Consider the following 20,888-nt stretch of genomic DNA (forward strand, 5'->3'; position numbering starts at 1 on the left):
CAAATAAAAAAAGGCATGAACAGATGTGCAAGATGATCGCGTGAAAGGGCAAAACACAGGAACATGACGCTCGAAACATAGACACGTACGGATAGACCAGCAACGCCACCCTGCTACTGGCCAAAAGTGAGGCAGCCACAAGTGAGCCAGCCCGTCCCCTACAGTGGCAATTCGGACACCGTCAGTCTGGCAGCGACTCTGATCTCATAAAATCGTCACATGGCCTAAACTAGCGATGACGCATTCAGGGGAATATTTACTGAATAGTGAAATTGTGTGATCTAGAACGGCCTTTTGCACTTACGATTGTGCTGTCGGTTATGCTGTTGACGCCACTTAACCCGCCCAATGATGGTGCCACTACCATGTTGTATTAGACTATAATCAAGTTGTGTCACAGCAATACAAAGCCATAGCAGACACCTAGGCCGATTTCTCACCCGCGGTGGTCCAGCGGCGTCAGGATGGCCGAGCGGTCCAAGGCGCTGCGTTCAGGTCGCAGTCCGGTTCTCCGGGCGTGGGTTCGAATCCCACTTCTGACAAAATTTATGCATTCCAAATTATGTCTTCCAATACCCTGTGTAATGCCGTGCATGGTTTATCGACCACATCTAACAAGACGCACCGATGTTTATGTGATGTTCATGGATTGCTCCTGATATAATGACAATCATCGGGCCGGAAAAGCTGAGACCCAAGTCTGCTGAAAATTTATTGACGCCATTGCTGGTGATGGGTATTCGGGTTTCATTTTCACTCCTTGTTGATAAAATGAAAAAGTGGACCTTATGCTACTTTTCCATTTTTCACTTATCGTTAGATCGCATATCGCGTCCAATATGATCGATAATGCCTATTTTCTCAAAATCACTCCAAATCGGTCCAAATTCAAAATTTATATTTGAAGAAGACGACTTGGCGTTAGAGATTACAATGGACTCCCTGGTGACCACAAAGAAAGTATCACTTTTCAACTAGGTTGCTTTTTGCACCGTTTGTGTTACGTAATCGTTCGTCGTACGCTCATTCGCCAAGATGATTGTGTCATAAATGTTTTAAAAGCATACCAACAAATGCAAGTCAGCTCTAAGCCTCATGTCTGATGCCTGTTTCAATAACTCCAAATGTGATAAATTCATTTAATCCCAAGGTATGGGCAGCTTTCACTTGTCAAAAACTTCTGTATTTTTTACCAAAACTGTCAATGTATGTGAATAATGTGATTCACAGCTGGCTGTATAAAACATGTTGCATTACCTTGCTTTGTGGGGCCGATTTCATCCTCCGATGATGGTTTGTACATCCCCATAACCCAGATTGTATTGCTTTGCTTGGAAAAACATGTCGCACACTTTCCTTACCAAGCGCTAGACAAAATGTGTCTCTGACTGTTATTTCATTATTTCGCTGGCGTTGGCTGCCGCTCGGCTGGCTCCGCTAAGGTCAGTGGGTGGGCGTCGATCGATGGTTAATGAACAACAGTGGTGACATTCACGCCAGCTCAGTACTAAAGTCCTCTTTGTCTTGTAGGATGTTTTAGTGAAGTGTGTGTTCTTGCCCGAGTGCTGTTCAATAAATACTGGAATGGTTGGAATGTCATGCTTTTACGCCGATGCTTGTGTGGAAATAACTGACCTGGAACATAGAGCTACATCCACAGGTGGATTTTAAAAGCCAAATTTTCATTCGTTGACGATTGAACATTCTTTTCGATCATGCAAGATTTATATAATCAAAACTTGTTGCTCGGTGGAAGAAAAGAAGCACTGCCACCCGCTGGTTCCAAAAGCGTGAAATATGATCGATACTGGAAGGGTCAATACCCAATACCCTTGGAAGTACCGATTAAGGCCACGCCAGGCCGGGGGGAATGTTGACTTCTCCCCTACAGTTTTTTGAGTATAAGTCAAAAATGAAGGCTTGCAGCAAAATGGAATTGTAATACCTGCTTGGCTATCTGATATATATATATATATATATATATATATATATATATATATATATATATATATAAGCATCAAGTGTTAATGCATGGAGTTTTGATTTACAAAGATCAGGGACTTAGGTCTAGTCAAAAATGGTCAACCTTTTAGCATTTTTGACCACACACAATTTTTTTGTACATCATTTGCCATTATTCAAGCTTGTTATAGCAAAAGAACATCACAGCATTTACATGTTGCTTATTTCGGGTTTTTGGGACACACGAGTGCGGTGATCTGAGGTCAGGTCAATTTTGATTATTTTTTGTAAATCATGCAAATTTGTACATATTTGTGAACAGTTGTGGTGTTGTACGAGAGAAAAAGATTATCAACTTACATACACAAATATCATATAACCATGCAGCACATGAACTTGGTCAAAGGTCATGACAAATTTCTATGGGTATCTTCAGCAAAGCACATGTTGAGCCCCAAAATAAGGAGTTTTGACAAGTAACTTTGGACGCGAATTCGAATACTTCATTGAAGACCTATTCTGATAACACTCTAATGCATAAGAAAGTCAGAATTGGTAATGTAGAGACATGCAAGGTCAAATGAGGTCATCCAAAGTCAATGACCTATGTTGCCAGCGGTAGGGATGCTAGATGAACGAGTGCGACAGTTGTAGCCACCCCGTTATCATGTTTGTAAAGCTGATGATTTCTAATTTCAAGCACCAACGTACATGTTCTCATTTGGTTACAAATGCATAACCCAGTGTCGAAAGGGCCATGTATAATATACACAACAACTATAGTAGTAAATGAATAATATAGATATATAGTATGTGGATATAAAGTATGTTATACATATATAGTATATAGGTGTATAATACGCTATTCCTGCCCACATAACTAGTCATGTAAATCCGGTAAGCACTTCAATTTTTAATTTTGATTGGTTATGAATTGACATAAGCCGACCTGACATGACGTCTGGGTCACCCTAAAATGTTTATTGTCTTGAGTGCTTTTGCCGCACAGCTGCAGCTAATGAAATAAACTTACTGACAAGCACATTGTGAATAAGTATCACTCTTGTACGCTACTGGTGGACCCATTTTGAACGGTGATCTGATCTGGCCTGACTCATGTTGGGGAACAGAACTACTCGGAATGGACTCCCCAGAGTCTTAACGCTTATTTTTGTGTTCCCGGTATCCGTCTTGACGTGCAAACATAGCTTTTAGGCGCATCTAATTGAACAAACGTTTTTGACCTTTCGTGACTTCTGGTGACCTCACATTTTGCCTAAGGTGAAAATTTGGTTGTGCAATCTTCATGATTTGACGGATACCTTCAAAACAGTTTTTTTCCTCATACGACGCTGGAAGTTGAAGATCTTGGGGAAACTCAATCCCTTCCCTACCGGCCGGTGCGGCTGTCTCAGATGTGTCACTTGAGTCATCAAAAGAGCCTGGCGAAATGCTTGGAGAGTTCGAGACTTTGCCGAGAAGCAAATGCCCCCGGCTCACAAGACAAAAAAGTGGCCCACAAAATATCAGCATCGCAAAATATTGATGCGCAGTATATGTTCATGTAAAATGTCGACACAGATCATCATTGATGGATTGTTGAAGGGTTCGGTGGTCGACACATCCGAACAAAACATGATAAGGATGCGGTCACTAAAGCACTGATATAGGATAGCGTATTTGTGATACACACCTCGGCACGTTGGGAATTGTGTTGCAAAACATCGGAACAAACCGAAAAATATAACACAACGAATTAAACAAGGGCGTTTGCGGCGATAATCTTAAGTTATGCTAATCGAAAAATACCAGCTACAAAATATATTGAGAGAATTGGTCTAAAATTGCTTACATGTTGACTTCTTTACTTGTGCAAATGGTGGTGAACCCGATCAAGATGTTCACATTCTTTCCTTCGACATGGGCACAAGGCAGACAAAGACGCAGCATATTGTTTTCAAGCAATGGAGCTTTAAGATGCTGAAACTGTGTCTGGAAGGCTCAGCACCCGATAAAGGCCGGTACTTCGAGCATGCGCCCCAGAGGCGGCAACTTCCTACAGTCTGTTCTACCTGGGCCTTGGGCAGAATACTAGGCCTCCATGGGCGTTACATATACCAAGTCTTTGTGGACATCAATCCGTGTGCATGAGGGTGTGTACCACACATAGATAGTACGCATATCAGATGTATAGACCCCGTACGCCAAACGCTTATGAACTGCATAGCAGGCCTCTGTGCTCGAAATACCAGGATTTGTTGGCTCTTGAGCCTTAGCTGGGTATCAAACTGTTAATCGATGTAAATTAGCAATTAATTTCCCACTCAATGTAACGTAACCATACTGTCAACCACCAAACCACTTTCTGAATCGCTAATCCAGCAGTCAGTGTAAATGGTTGCCCCGAGTCGGTGTGAGTGTCTGCAACATCCGACTCTTGGAGACTTACTTATTACGTCCTTGGCAATGGTCAGCAAAAGCCTGAATCTCACTTGGATTTTGACACGCGATGTAAGTTTTTCCGCAATCCAAAATGCACGCGCACCATTCTGTCATAATGTTCGAATCATCTGTTTCTGCCAAAAACATCACTCACACTCCTCAATATCTATGTGCAATCCAGTGCTTGGATATTTACGCACAAGCACAATTAATGTGTCATTTCACACTTAACTACAGTAAAAGGGACTGCTCAACCTTTCAAAAAATTGGGAAAAGCATCAGTTATGATAAAAAGATTTCTTGTAACTATCGACATGCTTTTAAGTGCAAAGGACTGCTTTAAAAGAAAACTTTCACCCGTAAATAAATATGGCCCTCATAGCGCTATCGTTTGCTTATGTCATGGAGCGTTTTCATGGCACTGGAGTCGCTACTAGAGTTGCCGAGTCAGAGCTGCCACTGTAGCGGCCGGCTTGATTCATTGGTGCTACCTCTACGTGCTGCAAGGTGGCGTTGTTGCTTTATGCGTATGAAATGAATGTGTGCGTGTGCGTGTGCGCGTGTGTGTGTGTGTGCGTGTGTATGCGCGTGCGTGTGTGTTTTCGCGCGTGCGTGGGTGCGTGCGTGCCTGTGTGCATGTGTGTATGTGTGTGCTTGGCCTCCTCTCGTGGTGCTCTCCTACGTTTCTCTGTTATGGCGTCTTCCTTGCTTGCATTAGCATTTTTGGTTGCGGCACCGTTCGTAGCTTATTCGATTATCAGCCTTCTGTCCGTCAGATCTAGGTAATCGACTAAACGCTATCAGCCTTCTGTCCGTCAGATCTAGGTAATCGACTAAACGTCTCTGCTAGTGAGCCGACGTCCATGCATGGCGAAACGCAGTTGGCGTTGGAGGAAGGCGATCAGTACCGAAAGCTGAATGTTAGCAAGCTTTCCTTTGTCAATGCCACGCCTAATGCCGCATGACCTCACATATGCATGCTTAAGGGAATGTTTCACATTTGAAGATATTGAGGTGGGCATCATATATAGTGGTAAAAGCTTACTTGTAACTGTTGGTAAGCTTTCAATGTAAAAAAACGACGCTAAGTAGAAAATGCTCAGCGCCTGTAAAAATGCGCCCCATTACGTCATTGTTTGATGGCGTCATGGAATGTTTTTGTGACGACAGCCATACCTGGCAGCATCTGGCAGTCAGACTTAAGGAATACCTCCAAACACACGAAAGCTGACGCCAGCCGGCCATTCTCGTCGCGGGGGCTGTGTCGGGTGGCGTATTGGTGGGTGGCTTATTTGTGGATTTTTCGTATTGGTGCTAGCCGTAAGAAAAGCTTTGGTGGACCGGTTTACATACGCAAGGTAGCGATCGCCAGCCTTTATGGCAGATTATTAATATCAAAGCACGATATGCTGTGCTGCTGCTGTTCCTGCTGGGCTGTTGATTTTCTCAATACTTTATTGTCGACTCATCGTTGCCTGCGGTGCGGTAGCCCTGACATTGATATCATGTGATGCGCACGTTGGTTAGTTTCTTTATTAATCGTAACTGGAAATGCGGTGCCATGCGAAAATAGATAATCTTTTAACGTTGCTATGAATTGATTGTCGAGACATTGTCATTGCTATGGTAAAGATGGTACGGTTGGGCAACCTTTTTTTTTGCTTGGAATTATTTATGAAATTAACAGTTAATCCGGATATAACCACTGCGTTGCAATGACATTCTTGCTGTTGATAGTCCTTTGGCATTGTTAGATCAGTTGTTACCAGTCATTCATAAATCAAAAGCTGCTGTCTCATGGGTTTAACATTGAGTAGTCAACCAATGTGATACATCGTGCAATGGCACTGGTTAACAGCTGTGGCACTACCTCAGTGCATGACATACTGAACAATGGTATGGTTTCCGCACTGCAACCCATGCTGCTTTCATAATAAATTCCATCATAAAAAGATGGGTCAAGTGTCCTCTCTTGTATTGACTCCCTATCTGACATATGACTGACCAAAAACACATGCTGCAACATACAAATCACTTTTAGCAAAGCAGACAACCAATAACTGCCCTCACTTCCTCAGCCTGTTTTGGGAATCCACAAAACGTAGGTGAGAAAGATGCAGTCACATCTTCCACTTTCACAGTCATGCAACATGCTGCAGCCATCAGGCTGCTTTACTAAAAATAACAGGAAAATTGTTACGTGCGGTTGCATGACACTGCAAACGTGCTAACCCTGCACCAGGCTGGAAACATGACAAGTGCGTGAAGTTATGGTTGAGTGGGCAAAGTGCAAGGAAGTGATGAAGCTGCCAGTGCGCACAAGGCTCAAGATAGAAATATTATAAAATGCTATCCAAGACACCAGCAGCGATACTTTTCCACTTTTCGCAGCACACAGCATCCCACGCAAGTTGCAATGACTATGACATTGATGACTCACGAGCAATGCTTGCCTGCGCACAACATTTGTGAAGACAGCACAGTGCGCATCAGTAAAAATACAGCTCTATATTTTCAGAATTGTTTATGAAAAGACAATGTTGCAAAGCCGAATAACGTGAGCCCATACTGAGCATGTGTGTTAATGAGCTGCACGCACCAGCGCCTACTGCCAAAATGAATTGCTGATATAATGACGAGTAATGAGTTAATTACATGCCCTAATATGTTAATAGGTTCAAAATGTTGGCAAGATCATAATGAGGTACCAGCTTGCCTTTGTACATCTCTGCAACATAGGTGCTACTGCTTCTCTTAGATTACCAGCATTGCTTTGCCATGTTTAAACACAAAGAAGGTAGAGGCAGGTATCAATATATCACATTTTATTGGGAGTCAGTAAACGTCAAGAATACCAAAACAATGTTCTCTCTCAGAAGTACAAACCTCGCACGCGCACTCCCCATCACATCAAGATCGATACAAGCCACTGGAACACACCACCAGTGATCACATACATTTCAGGCCCCCGATTCACACTATTTTGTCCAAAAAGTAATCTCACACTTGCACAGCTTGCGGAAATATCAACTTGCAGGTTTTTTCGCAATTTCCGCCCAGGTTTTCAGTCATAACACCGCACTTCATCGTGACCTCCCTTCGAAACAAAGTCCCAACGGGGGTTCACGGTAATGCGGCTCAGGAGATTGTACTTGAAGAACACAATTTTTTGTTCAAGATTTTAAGTTGTGGTACAAGATGTGTGAAATATTTAGTGGAATGCATATTTAAAATTGTTGTAATGTTTCCCCAATTTCATAATGCCTTGCTAACCCATAAACCCGTGCAAGGTTTTGTGCTCGGTGCACAAGGCGCCAACCGTTCTGGATGTAAGAATTGCGTCAGTAGAAGAAAAAAATGCCGGCAAGGGAGAAAAGACAGCTTTGCTGTCGCGTCTTCTTTTTTTTTAACTTTCGGGAGAGTGTCCGTTTTTTGGGTGCCGTACTCTTTTGCAGGCAGTGGCGTTTTTTATAGCATTGACCTATAGCCAGGAAATGAGGAAAATGATCCGTTCCCGACGAGTGCCGCACAACCCGAAAGTGCTCACGTTTACGTTCGCGACACGCATTCAGCAGCAAAATCTTGCTAACAGCCAATCACCTGTCGCGCATTGTATCATACGTGCCGCATCATCGCTTTTGCGAATGTACCAGCGGCCATGCTGTTTTGACCATAAGCAGAAAGCAGCCCGTAGTATGACTGCGATCGCATGATGTTTCTATGTCGTCATTAATGCCGAGGCAACTTTGAAATAGGCTTCAGCTAAACCTTTTTCACTTCTGCAGGCGTATAATTCGGGAACCAGATCATTTGGGGCCTTAAAAAGGACATGGCCCTGAACTGCATCAAAAGGTCCACAAGATGGCTATTTCAGTTTAAAACGCCATACAACTATCGGACATCCTCTTTAAAGGGCGTGTACCATTGTTGTCTGGGGGGTTTTATCTGAGATAGACCTTTTCCAAGACCATGCAGCGCAGTTCACACCGCTGGCCTTTGTAGGGCCTAAAGCCACGTTGTGCTCGAGGTCCAGACAACTACGATCATCTAATTATTTTCGTCTAGCTTGTGTCGTGACAATTTTTATATCAACGGATTTTAGTTGGCCCTCAACCAGTTTAATGCATTTAGTGCAAGTTTCCAACACCAATCATAAAACTATGCATCGAATCAATCGTCATAGCGCCATAATCAAGTATGCCAATGCAAGCGCACAATATAAAATCACGGACAAATATGCAAGAACATCAAGAGAAAGGACCGAAAGACGAGCGCATGACGACATTCGGTTCCGCAAACGCGCTGCGGCAACATACCGCCATCTCTCGGCGGGCTTAATTAAGACAAATGTATCAGCCCGTTCGCTACAGTGGGAATTCTGAGACGGCCAGCCTGGAAGCCACTTTGACGTCATAAAGACGTTCCATAACGCAATCAAACGGTGACGGTGGTGAACATATTTACTTCAAAGGTAGCTTATGTTGTCTTGAGCATTTTTCGCACTTCCAAGCAAAACTGATAGGCACAAGTGATCTTATTTTATTGCATCTGGTGTTTGCCTCTATGTCTTCACGTGGACCATTCCTTTAAGTGGCAAAGCTTTTCTTGATCATGGGCACGGTACGGCCGATGGGGTAGGGTGTTTGCATGCCGTTTATGTGACGCCATACATGTCTGGGTGACTTTCCCATAGGCGGCGCATGAGCTATTCAAGTTCGCGTGCATCAAGTTCAAGTTGGTATGAGGTCTTAGCATGCCGCTGGATGATCAGCCGAATATCTTTCGCTCGTTCGAGTGGGGGTCAATTTGACCCGCTCTTTAGATTCCATTTAACAAGATAGCTAGAGACACCAAATTGACAGGATAAATTGACCTGTATGTGAATTTACTCACGTCAAAATTTGTGCTTCCAAGATCATGACCTTTGGGCCGAGTAAGGTCAAATCAGATCAAATCTAGGCTTGGTGTTTCAAGTGCCCCTAGACCTCTTCAGGCAGCAGCGGTGGCGCTATATACCTGTTTTAAGCAACACGTCATTGAGATCAGTGACTTTGACTTTTTAAGGCCAAGGTCGCCAAAGATCCACGCAATGGCTTCCATTTCGTCATTCGAACAAGTGTCAGGGATTGCGGTAGGAGATATGGGGCCGGTGCTATAAAAAAGGAACGCCACTGTCTGCAAAAAAATACGGCACCGAAAAAAGAACGGCAGTCTCCATATTATATTAAATAGAGGGCCTAAAAGAAAGAGAACGCGACCGCAAATCTGTGGCTTTTTCTCACGCTGTCGCTTTTTTCTTCTTCTGCTGACGTATTGTTTACAGACAGCTCGGTTGGCGCATTGTGCACCGGAGCAAATGACCTTGCACGGGTTTATGGGTAAGCCAGAAGTTATAAAATTAGTGAAATATCACAGTGATTTTGGATATGTTCTTTACTAAATATCTAACACACACTTTGTGACCAATTCAAATATTGAGCAAACAAATTGTGCCTTACAAGTAAACCTTTTGAATCGCATTACCATGACCTCCCGTTTAGACTGTGCTTTGAAATGTGGTCACAGTGAAATGCGGTGTTACAACAGAAAACCTGTGTGGAAATTGTGAGAAAACCTGCGATTTGATAGTCCCACGGGCCGTACAAGTGTATTATCACACTTATTTCACATTTGTGTATGAATCAGGTGCTTGAAATGGGCGAGATCACTGGTGGTGCGTGCCAGTGGCTTGCGTATGATCTCTCAGTGGCCTGCTATGACTGATTGCGGGTTGGTGCCGCGGCATGGAGCGCGTGTTCTTCAGTACCGCTCTTTAACTAGTGCTGCACCAACAAGAAAGAGTTGGTGCGTTCTACTCTGAATCAGATTCATTCCCATCACGGAGATGTAAAACTCAGTATTTTGAGTTTTGTTTATGTTGAGAACAATACAATAAGGGATGAGTCAAAAAATGTTGTCAGATCTTAGGGAGACTATGACCAGAAACGAGATTTTTCTGAGGCATGGTCACCTGTGCCCCAAAACATCCGAAATATTTTGTTTTCTGCTAAAATTTTGCGTATCCATAGTTCGTGTAGTGATGTTTAACGTTGACGATCTTCTCGACACCGATAGTTGGTGAGGCGTTAAACTGCTTTTCGATGGTTGCGTAGCGATATCGTGCGATGTTGATATTTTGTGGCGTCAATATTGTGTCTGTCGATATTTCGTTTATGAACATTTCTCGTGCCGATGTCTTGCACGCGAAACTTTGCTCTTCGTTATTCAGCACGTTGATATTTTGCCCCGGTTCCCTGGGAAAGCGAGTTCAACTACTTTTTAACTCACCTGAGCGGAGTATGCCTAATCTTGATTCTGGAATAGTCATCTTATGGCGTGTGTCTTGATTTAGAATGAGGTGGCACTTCTAAAAGCGTATAGAGCTCTGACGTGGGGTGTCTTGCTCAACATTTCGGTATCAAAATTGTCAGCTGCAAAATCTTAAGCTTCATCCATTTTCATGAAGGAAGGGTATGTTGAACCTCGAGGATGGCTGGGAGACGTGCTAATCCTTGCCCCAAGAGGGGAGGAATCAAAGCCGTCCCGTCACCACTCAAATAGTCTTTCTTGAGAGCGTCTGATGGATTTTGAGCAAGCTGCTAAAATTTGCTCTAGATAAGCTTATATCTTGCTAATGCATTTTGCCAAGCTCTGAGGCTTCTAACCTTGACAGGTCATGTTCTACGACCTCTTTCTCGAAGCCATGTCGGTGACATTTTGCTCAAAAGCTGCAAGGATTCTTATTTCGCACCAGAAAAGTGTGTCAAAAGGGGTTGATTTCCTTTTGCTGAAGGTAACCAGGTTCGACTTATTGACGGTTATACGGATCGAACCTCATTGACATATATGTTATCGCAGATGGGCTATACGCTTCAAGTGGGCCGAATGGATCAGTTGGTTTTTCATCGTGCTTTTGTTCTCAAGATATTTTACCTTGAAATGCATACCACGAATTCCGTTCGTTTTCGCATCAAGCTTCAGGAATTTAAAACACCGATCTGGTTGGACCATGCGAAAAGTCTCGGCTTCAAAAAATAAAAATAAATAAGTAAGAGGATGCTCCCCACCGCTCGGAATCAACGTTGGTGGTAATGGAACGCCCAGCACAAGGTAATGGAACATACATCTTAAGCCATAGCCCCAAGCACTTAGTGTTTCGTACCAGTGGTATGTCGAATTCTGTTTTCAGATGAGCTTCGTGTAGCGCACGTAATCTCGTTGACAATGGAAAACACAGAGAATCTATTATGCTAGGGGGACCTAGGCTGCTGCCGCAGCTGGTGTGGTGATGCTAGGTGTTTTTGGGACGGATGGACCACTGTAAGGTGAGGACAACGTGCAGGCTGTTTCTCGTTGTTGTTTGCTTCGTGCAGATTCTGGATATTTGACATAGGCCGAAGCTAGCGTCTTGTGTGGATGACACTTTCATAGGCTGTCGAAACTCTGAACCGAGGACTTATCATTTGTGAACGTCAGATGAGATAATCGATGTTGAATAATTCATGCTCAATGTTTGGGGTTGATGTATAGTTTTGTAGAATATGTGAATGCCATATCATGTGATGCCAACGTGTCCAAGATGTTACTATTCCTAAAGGATAAACTGGATGGATGACTGCCGTGCCCTATGTTTGTTGTTTTACCAACTTATCATGCGTAGAATTCAGGTTCGATCTTGCGCTAATTTGCGCCTCTTAAGCTATTTGCCTGTATATCATCGCGGCTGATGGTGTTGCTTTTCTACTCATGGCGATTTCAGATTGCTGAATGGGGTGGTATTTAGGAAATCTGAATATGTTGTAGTCGTCAGTAAAAACAAAATGCACAAAAAATGTCCGAAGTGTTCCAAAAACTTTCAGTGTTTTTAAGGCGTTCTTTAATCTATAGCTTACATAGATGTAGTACTGGAGGAAGCATAAGTTTCTTAGATATTGCATTATATTGTATTTCGCTTAAGAAGATTGCGCCGTGCGCCCAAGCATATACGTCTAAGAACATTGGATGAAAAAATACTAAAACATAAAAACGATGCCGGAATTTTGTGGTGCATATGCATGACGATCTTGTCCATTTTTTTACCTTATGTTGTTGTCGAAACGCTGGTTCGAAATCTTTCAAACATACCAACGTCATTTTCTGATGTCTGCCCATGTGGATCCTAGCGCGGGCTCCACTTTTAAAACTTTTTAGCCAAAGCGTGATTACATGCCGAGTGAATTTAAAAAGTGATGCTGGCCTTTTACTTACAGGAAAATAAGCCATCTTAAACACTCCTTCCCTGTACATTACCGAACCAAATGCCGGACCCATTATCCTGAAGTCAGTGTCCACATTTAAGCTTGACACTTCAACAGAGGCTGGCCCCTAAACGACCGCGTAAGAGGCAACGGCGGCGATACCACACTGGTTGTTCTTGTTGCGGCTCATCTTGATGTAACCGTCGAGGCCCCAGCTAGCGCCCCACCAGTTCTTCACCAGCCAGTAGTCCTTGCCGTCCTCGGTGCCGTAGCCCACCACCAGGGCCCCGTGGCCCACTTGGCTGTCATGGCAGTGGGGGTCGTCGTATACTCCGCCCGAGTACATCTGGAACGACGAGCGCGTGGCGTCGATGCCTACCGACACGGGGCCGTGGTTGGCGACGCCGTCCAGCAGACCGGCTTCGCTGCCTTGCGGCACGTCCGTCCAGTTGCTCAGAGTGGCCACGTTCTTGCTGGCGTCTGAGTGGCAGTCTCCGTTCTTCGCCGTGTACGGATAGGACGACACGGACTGTATGCCACCGTTGTCACGGATGTACCTGCCGGCGAAACGGCATCTCTCAGTTATCTGTGAAATGCCTTTTGTGAATGAGCTGCATCGTCTTACTTCGTGTGACTACGTCGCCATATGTGGCCTTGAGCCAACGTAATCGTTGCTCATTCTGTCCGAACTCTTTTGCAATTAGTTGCCGCTGGGGTCAGAATAGGGGCTTTATAGCCTGCAAAGACCACCGTGAGAAAATGACCTAACTGATCCGCCGGAGATACAAGACTGCAGTGGCTGGCGGAAGCCCGGTGATTTTCGTACCACGTCAACAAATGTGTCTCTTGACACAACTTGAACGCTGGTTCCACATCCCTCCGGCGCCTGTTTCCGAATGACATAGACCAGGACTTCAACACAGGATGAAATACCCGCCACTCTCCCTCTGGCGACCGTCCCCTGACTCACTCGAAAGCCTTGTCCATCCAGCCGCCCTGGCATCCGTAACACCCATAGCGGCCGGTGCAGTCGAGGAGCTGCTGCACACTGAGCTCGACCAGCTCGTGACCGGACAGCTTCCAGGCGCCCTCCAGCGAGCCGGTGGCCGCGAAGGCCCAGCTGGAGCCGCATGCGCCCTGGTTTGGGATCGGGGTGACGGCACCGTGGTCGCGCCAGTCGACGCTGGCTGGCGCTGTCTTGCCCGACATCTGCCGGACAGCGCACGATAGTCTCAGGAGCCGCCAACTTGCGCAGCACCTCTACGAAGAAAGGTGCCTAGCCGGCAGGGAGATGGGATGGTGATATTAGCAATTTCGCGAAAGGTGAGAGACACAGTCGCGTTTGTGTTCGCGAACCGCTACATTTAGCGAGAGGCGGTAAGTTTTGACGATCGTGTTCTTTGTGAACGAAATGAAATACACCTCGGCAGCGTTAGTTGCGAACGCTGACGCTGGTTAACAGGAGAACTGTAACACGCATGGTCAGGATGCAAGGTTTCAGGGCGGGAAACGCTATAGTCGCTGGATCACGGATGGAACGGTGGCTAGGACTAGTGTCCTCGTCTAGTGTATAAGCATGTACACAGCTTGTCGGCCAACTGATTATCTGGGTGTTACCAGGAGTCCTAACATGGGCTTGGGTGGCCGGCTGGATACCCTTTGCTCGGGTGAGGGGTCAATTTGGACCGCCCCCTTGAAATTTCAGGAACTAAGAGAACTGGTGACCCAAAATTCACGGGGTGTATTTATCTGTACCTGAACTCACTTAGGTCAAAGTTTGAGATTCCTCTGTCATGGCCTTCGGGTCAAATAAGATCAAAAAGATCAAACTCCAGTTTGGTCTCCAAAGGGCCCGTAGAACCTAGATAATTTTTCTAAGCAAAAGGTCACACGCGCATCTAAGATCAGCGATCTTGTTTGAACTTTTGAAGATCATGGTGACCAAAATGATACAAGACTGCTTTAAGTTTTACATTTGGATAAGCGATAAAAATTACGCAACGCGGTATGTTCTCAAAAACAAAATATTGACCTGGATGATTCTAGGTCGGTGATCTATTCTGACCTTTAAGAAGTATATGAAAGGTGTCTAATGCGCTACCTGTTATCCGTAAATTCGAAATGAGCACCAGAAACTATCCCACACAGTAATCTTTAGAGTAATAAAACAGGTTCGTTCTTATATTCGTCTGACCTTAATATCTGACTCTAGGTCAACGAAATTTGCTCATTTAAACGTGTTGCCTTGGAAAGTATCTCAGAGATGTATGGCTTCATCCAACGCTTCGATGTTGCATCAGGTTAAACGATTCCCTAGAAATCGACTTCGCTGAATCCATAGCCTGACTTTCACTCGCTGCAGGTCAACAAACTTACAAGGTACATCTAAATGTTTGATGCCAGACGATCCGCTGTTCAATTATCTACAGCTATGCAAAATTTGGCGCGGCTGTACCGGGTCGTTCGGAAACCATTCCGGAAAAACCTTTGAGGGGCCAATTTGAGCCCCACCCGAGCGCGTGTTAATTGATCAGGCACCGGACGCTGGCTGTTTGTTCAGGTTATCAGTCATAAAAATAACTGGTTGGTGATTAACGTTCAGCCACTTACGGGTGGCAGCTTGAGGCAGCTTTGCAGCAAGAAGCTTTGGCATTGCTATGAATCAAAACGGAGTGTCCTCATTGCAGTACAGCGCTCTACCAGTAAGGTGGCTGAGAAGAGCAACGTTTTTGTGTTCCAACTAGGTGCTATCAATCTCTTCAATATTTAGGCATTTTCCCACATCTGTTTGGCTAATCATGCTAATGGGTTTGCTAGCCAATGTCAGGTGTGCTGCTTTCATAATATTTGTCATTTCCAGCGTTGCACTGTGTTAATAATGTGTCAAAAACTATATCCCTTCATTTTCGTAAATACATGCTTCACCAAGTCACACCTCAGGATCTGGCATGCTGTGTATTGAGTTTTTCGTATGTTTCTCGTCCTGTGTCGGTAGTCTTACTTGGTAGGTGCTTTTTGAAACGTTGGGCTGTTTCCGAAGACTGTCCTGATCTTCTAGCATCCACATATTTTCTCTGATCGTTTCTGACAACCATTTGTGGTAACGCATTTGTACCGTTGCTGCTGTTTTTGCTTTTGACTATCGTGCTTGTTCAGCACGCTCAGAAGGCTGCATGTCAGTGGCGCCTTTTGGGTACCGGCTCCTGTTGAATGCCTCGGTGAGATGTGTTTTCTCTCTTCTTAATTGTGTCAACATCGTTTGTGGCCTTTGCGCGATGCATCCAGAAGGCATTCAAAGACATCTCACAATGCCATTATTGACGATGTCCGGGAATGTGACTAGGAGCTCAGGCTGGTGTTCGTTTCCGCCATACTGATGCCCATGATGCCCTGAACTGGTCGGTTCCTTCAACGTTGACACCTACGGACGGTAGCCTGTTGCCCTCGCGTTTCTTAATGCACTGGTTTGATGGTCGCAAACTGGTCATATGGTCGAGAAATGTCATGACGTATTCATGGTGTTGCCCGAAGATAAATAAGACTTCCACGTATCGCAGTCACACTGATGGCTTGAAAGGTACAGTGGTTTCCATCGCCAAGTCTTTGAAATATTTAATATAGGTGTTTGCAATCACAAGTGACAGAGGTGATCCCACAGTCATTCCCTTTGTTTGCTGGTAGCAATGTTCGTTAAGTTGAAACACGTGTACGATCGAACGGAACACGAGTGGTTCCGTGGTGTTGTTGAATGCGATGTCTGTGCTGACCGTTTACCTGTTCTTTCCTGGCTGGAAAATTAGAAAGATCAAGGGTACAACACACATGACATTGGCTATCAACCTCAGTAGTAAGCCAAGCCAAGGCATCAAGTCCAAGCTTTATTATGCCGGAAAAAGCCCAGGAGATGAATAGCAGTTCCAACACAAAAGGATTGGTCTGTCGGCTAGGTCAGTGCAAGAGCACTGGAGTGGCATTAGAACATTTCGGCTCAACCAGCTATGCCAGTGAGAATAACTACTCTGGTTGTTACGCATACAGCTATTGAAAACCGACCACCATCACCATTCAGCCCTGTTGAGGACTCCATAACGCTTGACGATGGCTAGAAAATAAACCGTCGAAATTTTGTGTACCCACTAACAAGGCAGCGTGGAGAGAGTCTGAAGAACGCTTCAACCGTGGTACTAATACATCCCGCGGAGCCAAGACAGTCGGATCTTACCTTGTGCGCTGTGTGAGGTACAGTGCTTCCGACCTTCAGACCTCCGTGCCGTGCGCTGAACTCCTCGTTGGTGAGGTCAGCGAACTGGTTGATTGCCATGGTGAAGGTGTGCTTGCCTTCGGCGTACTCCTTCATGTGCCGGGACACGAGGGCCTTGTTGTTGGCGTACACCTGAAAAGATGACGATGGCGTGTTGAAGGCGTGGACATGATGTCGACACATGATTTCCTTCGTCGTGCCGTCGCAGCTTGCCGCACTTTGGACTAAAATGCTTGATCTGGGCTCAATGAATCGTGATGCTTGATGGCGCAAAACATTCAAATGAAGCGCTAATCGACGAGTTGTGCTGTCCCTTAACCCTGTTCCGTGAGGTCTCCTCCCTCTAGGGAGCGGCCTTAGACCACGCAGATGGACCAAGCGGAGACTGCTAGACGTATATTTCAAACCCTCTGGGCGGGGCCTGTTCCCATTGCGTGCCAGCTCGGGGGCTGGAAAGGAGACATTCATTTTGGCAACGTATTGCTGTTCCCTGTTCAAGAGGTTTGACTATGTCCGGTTTGATCCGCGAATTCAGGTCAGCGACCGTCTGTGTCAGACCAGCGTTAACGTTCGAATACGAGGCGAAGAAAAATTGCGGCTTCCCAGACAAAAGGAGACAATTTTTCGGATTTTTGAAATCGGATTTGGCAAAGACCTTGTAAACCAATAGGAAGTTAAAAGAGGTCATCATAGCAATGGGCCATTGACCCATGCCAGGCTGGTCTCTAGCACCGTCTTCGCCGGGCCGCAGGGGGCCGGCTTCTGGACGAAACGAAAATATAGTTATGGACGAGAAAGAAAATATATCGGCAGGTGCGGCTAACCCAGACAGGCTGAAAGGTCTTAGAATATTTACCCCAGATTATTATGGGGTTGATGGAGGTCACAAAGGTTAAAGTACGTCCATGAAAACCGAAACAACTTTGTTAGCTTAAATAGCATAATTGGAATACATTGACCGGAAGAAGCCTAATTTTAGCGACTTCTTGAAAAAACTATGATAATGGGAAGGTCCAACTATCAAACAAACATGAAAGGCCTTAAATATATCATAAGAATAAGTGCCCGGAGACTCCATCAATAATGATCATTTTTTACAACTTTCAGCACGGCCAGATCGGGTCAACGTCAAAGACGGCCAGATCGGGTCACGGCCAGATCGGGTCAGGTCAACGTCAAAAACCTGCTACGCGTGCACCGGCCTAACATTCTCCATTTCTGCTTAGTTATAGATAGTTTTGTTGGCCTCCTTCCTGCTGAATTCCACATATTTATATAACATGACATATTACCATGTTGATATCATATACGTGATATATGACATATTACACATGACACATATATGACATATTATATCATGGCACGTTAACATGATTATCTGAAAAGTTCTACCAGGGCCTGCACGACTTGTAGAATGTCTTCCCAGTGTCAGCAATAGTCGGCCTATTTTAGGAGCCATTATGTGATAATTTCGATGACAGCAAGCGTGGAAACTTTTTCTGCAATCGCTGATTTGGAGATTGTGCGCGATATACTACCTCAAATATGCAAGCTCATACACGATCGCTCACCTGGCTTTGTATGGGGCCACCGAAGCTATACTTGTGTGACATTTCTTATCAGCAATGTTGCGTTTTGGTGTTAAACGTGTTGTTTGTTTATTTCGCACCATACTTCATGTCACAGTAAGAACATTTCCATGATAAAAATTACACTTCTCAAAAGATTTTCCCATTATCCGAAATCATTTGGGTGTGGGTGGGCTTGTTCTGCTCGCTGAGAAGCCTAGGGCTGAATGCCTTTGTTGCAAATGCTGAGCGCATTCAGTAAGAAATTATTAAAAAATCCACTGACGTACGAATATGTTGGCCCAGATATGAATGCATTTAAATGATACATGGATCTAATGGCGGGAAACTCTGACCACAGTGACTAACTCGGTGCTGAAATAGGCTGTCAGGTACGCTCCCGAGGTTTCAAGGCTACACTAAGCTCATATGACCTTTGGGAATCCTTGTGCCTCAAGGTGTGACTTAAAGCTGTTTTTTTAATTGCATCATATTAAGGGGAGTGTTACACATTTATATGGGTTTTTTAACTGAAATAGCCACCATGAAGACTTTTCGGTGTAGTTCACAGCCCACCCCTTCTTAAGACCTAAACCCCTTAAGGTCCTGAGCTAGACGTCCGCAAAAATAGGGAGAGTGCTTCGGGAAGAGTATTGAAATCACCCTGGCCTTCATGACGTCATAATAACATCATCCAAATCCCAACATGTCATGAACAATGACGTAGCAAGGGGTGTGTATGCTAAACATATATATTGTGATGTCCGGAGTAGTCTTTTCTGTTTAAAAGTATGCCAATAGTCTTAAGTGGGCTAGTTTCATCATATCTGATGCTTGCTTTAATATCTTCAAAGTGAAACATTTTCTTTAATGAGTTGCTTTTGTCATAGTGAACAGCAAGTTTTTGAATGTCGACGAATCGTTCACACTTATTTGATGCACCAAAAATTATTGGGTTTCATGGTCTTGACCACGATCAAAGTTGTGGTCGCAATATAGAGTCTATGCTAGATGCCATGATCCTCGTCATATCTGGCCATCAACGTCCTATAAAATTGATCGAAGTTCTCAAAAAAGGGCCGACGGTGACCCGACTTCATGCCAGTGACACGTAACTTTTGCAAGCTTTAAAGCATGCTGGTTATAATTTCTATGCTGTTTCTTCCTTCTAGCGGGTTTAACGAAATATTTTCACTCCTGAAAATATCAAAGTGGTGAGACCTATTTATAGGATGAATTCCTTGACCGAGCTTTGGGCAGTGACTTCCAAGGATAACTTCAATATAAATTGTCAGCTTGTTTTAGGAGCAGATGCTGTGATTTTCAGCACGCGAAGCCTTCGCCTTGCTGTGGGCTAAATACAATGGAATGTCATAGCCAAATCGGCAAATACATCAAAGTGAGAATGCATGTCGACCTAGCTCATCTTCAAAACTGTTTCATCAAGTACACATTGTATTTGCATCGGCTGCTTTCCGAGCTCGTTGTCGCGTATCAGACATCCTGTTGATATGCGCAGGTATTCTCCAGATCACAGTTTATTTCGTTACCTTCATTCTGTGGAGCTCTTCGATTGGGTTCGCGTAGACCTTGTTGTATTTTTCTTTATAAGCCTCCCACTCAGTTCTCTCGACCAAAGCGGACGTCGCTCCAACCAGCACGACAGCCAGCAGGAGCTTCATGGTGATCACGGCGCCCAGATCTGTGGCCAACGCAAACTCGTGATGCAACCGCCAGGAGGTCTGACTTCCATGCTTGAAAAAGATGTTCCGGAATCAGTTGCGACTGTCGGATCATAATGCCATCACTGCCGAGGTCTTCACCGAGTCAAATAACGGACTGCGGAACGACGTGGGGCTTACGTGACAAAGTCGTTTGTAGAAAAATGTCAGCAACAGGCCAGTGCCCGTGCAAACTAGGGATGACACGACATTACGAATAGGTAATGATTTAGTGGCAACAGGCAGCGTTATGCGAATGGCAAGACTTACAGCTCATCCCTGTCGAAATAGGATTGTGGGCGCCAGAGGCGAGCGCGTGCCACATGTTAACAACCCTAGGGATATACTTTTTTAACTTTCTGATCAGAAAACAGAGGTAAACTCTACATGATTTGTTAGTTTTGACATCAGCGGAAAGTTGTAAACACATCCTGAGTAGCACTCGTAATCCCCGGCTGACACTGGTGCTAATGTTGGCTGACACTGGTATTGGTGCTGGGTGGTTACTGGCACTGATGCTGGCTGACACCGACCCTTGTTGGCACTTGGTATGTGATGTCTCACCTTTGTGGGCGATGGCTAGACGTCTGCCATGAGCAGGTTTGCTTTATATATCTTCTTATCTGGATTCCCATGGCACGCCGATTAAAACGCATCT

General features: G+C 44.8%; 1 protein-coding gene and 1 non-coding gene across 2 annotated transcripts; one reads left to right on the top strand and one right to left on the bottom strand.

Moving 5' to 3' along the window:
• Nucleotides 1-458: 458 nt before the first annotated feature.
• Nucleotides 459-542, top strand: TRNAL-CAG (transfer RNA leucine (anticodon CAG)). The gene has a single exon. It is a non-coding gene; the product is annotated as a tRNA-Leu (tRNA).
• An 11,782-nt stretch (nt 543-12,324) lies between these two features.
• On the bottom strand, nt 12,325-20,207 carry LOC119109731 (procathepsin L). The gene is made up of 4 exons (XM_037233482.1): nt 20,060-20,207; nt 16,903-17,073; nt 13,651-13,889; nt 12,325-13,237 (listed from the first exon to the last, which is right to left on the bottom strand). The coding sequence occupies exons 1-4, from the start codon at nt 20,189-20,191 to the stop codon at nt 12,808-12,810; spliced, it is 972 nt and encodes a 323-aa protein (XP_037089377.1). The 5' UTR covers nt 20,192-20,207; the 3' UTR covers nt 12,325-12,807.
• Between the last annotated feature and the right edge of the window lie 681 nt (nt 20,208-20,888).

The sequence above is a fragment of the Pollicipes pollicipes genome, unplaced genomic scaffold (assembly GCF_011947565.3).
Source record: "Pollicipes pollicipes isolate AB1234 unplaced genomic scaffold, Ppol_2.1 Scaffold_2555;HRSCAF=2994_pilon_pilon_pilon, whole genome shotgun sequence".
NCBI classification, from domain to species: Eukaryota; Metazoa; Arthropoda; class Thecostraca; order Pollicipedomorpha; family Pollicipedidae; genus Pollicipes; species Pollicipes pollicipes.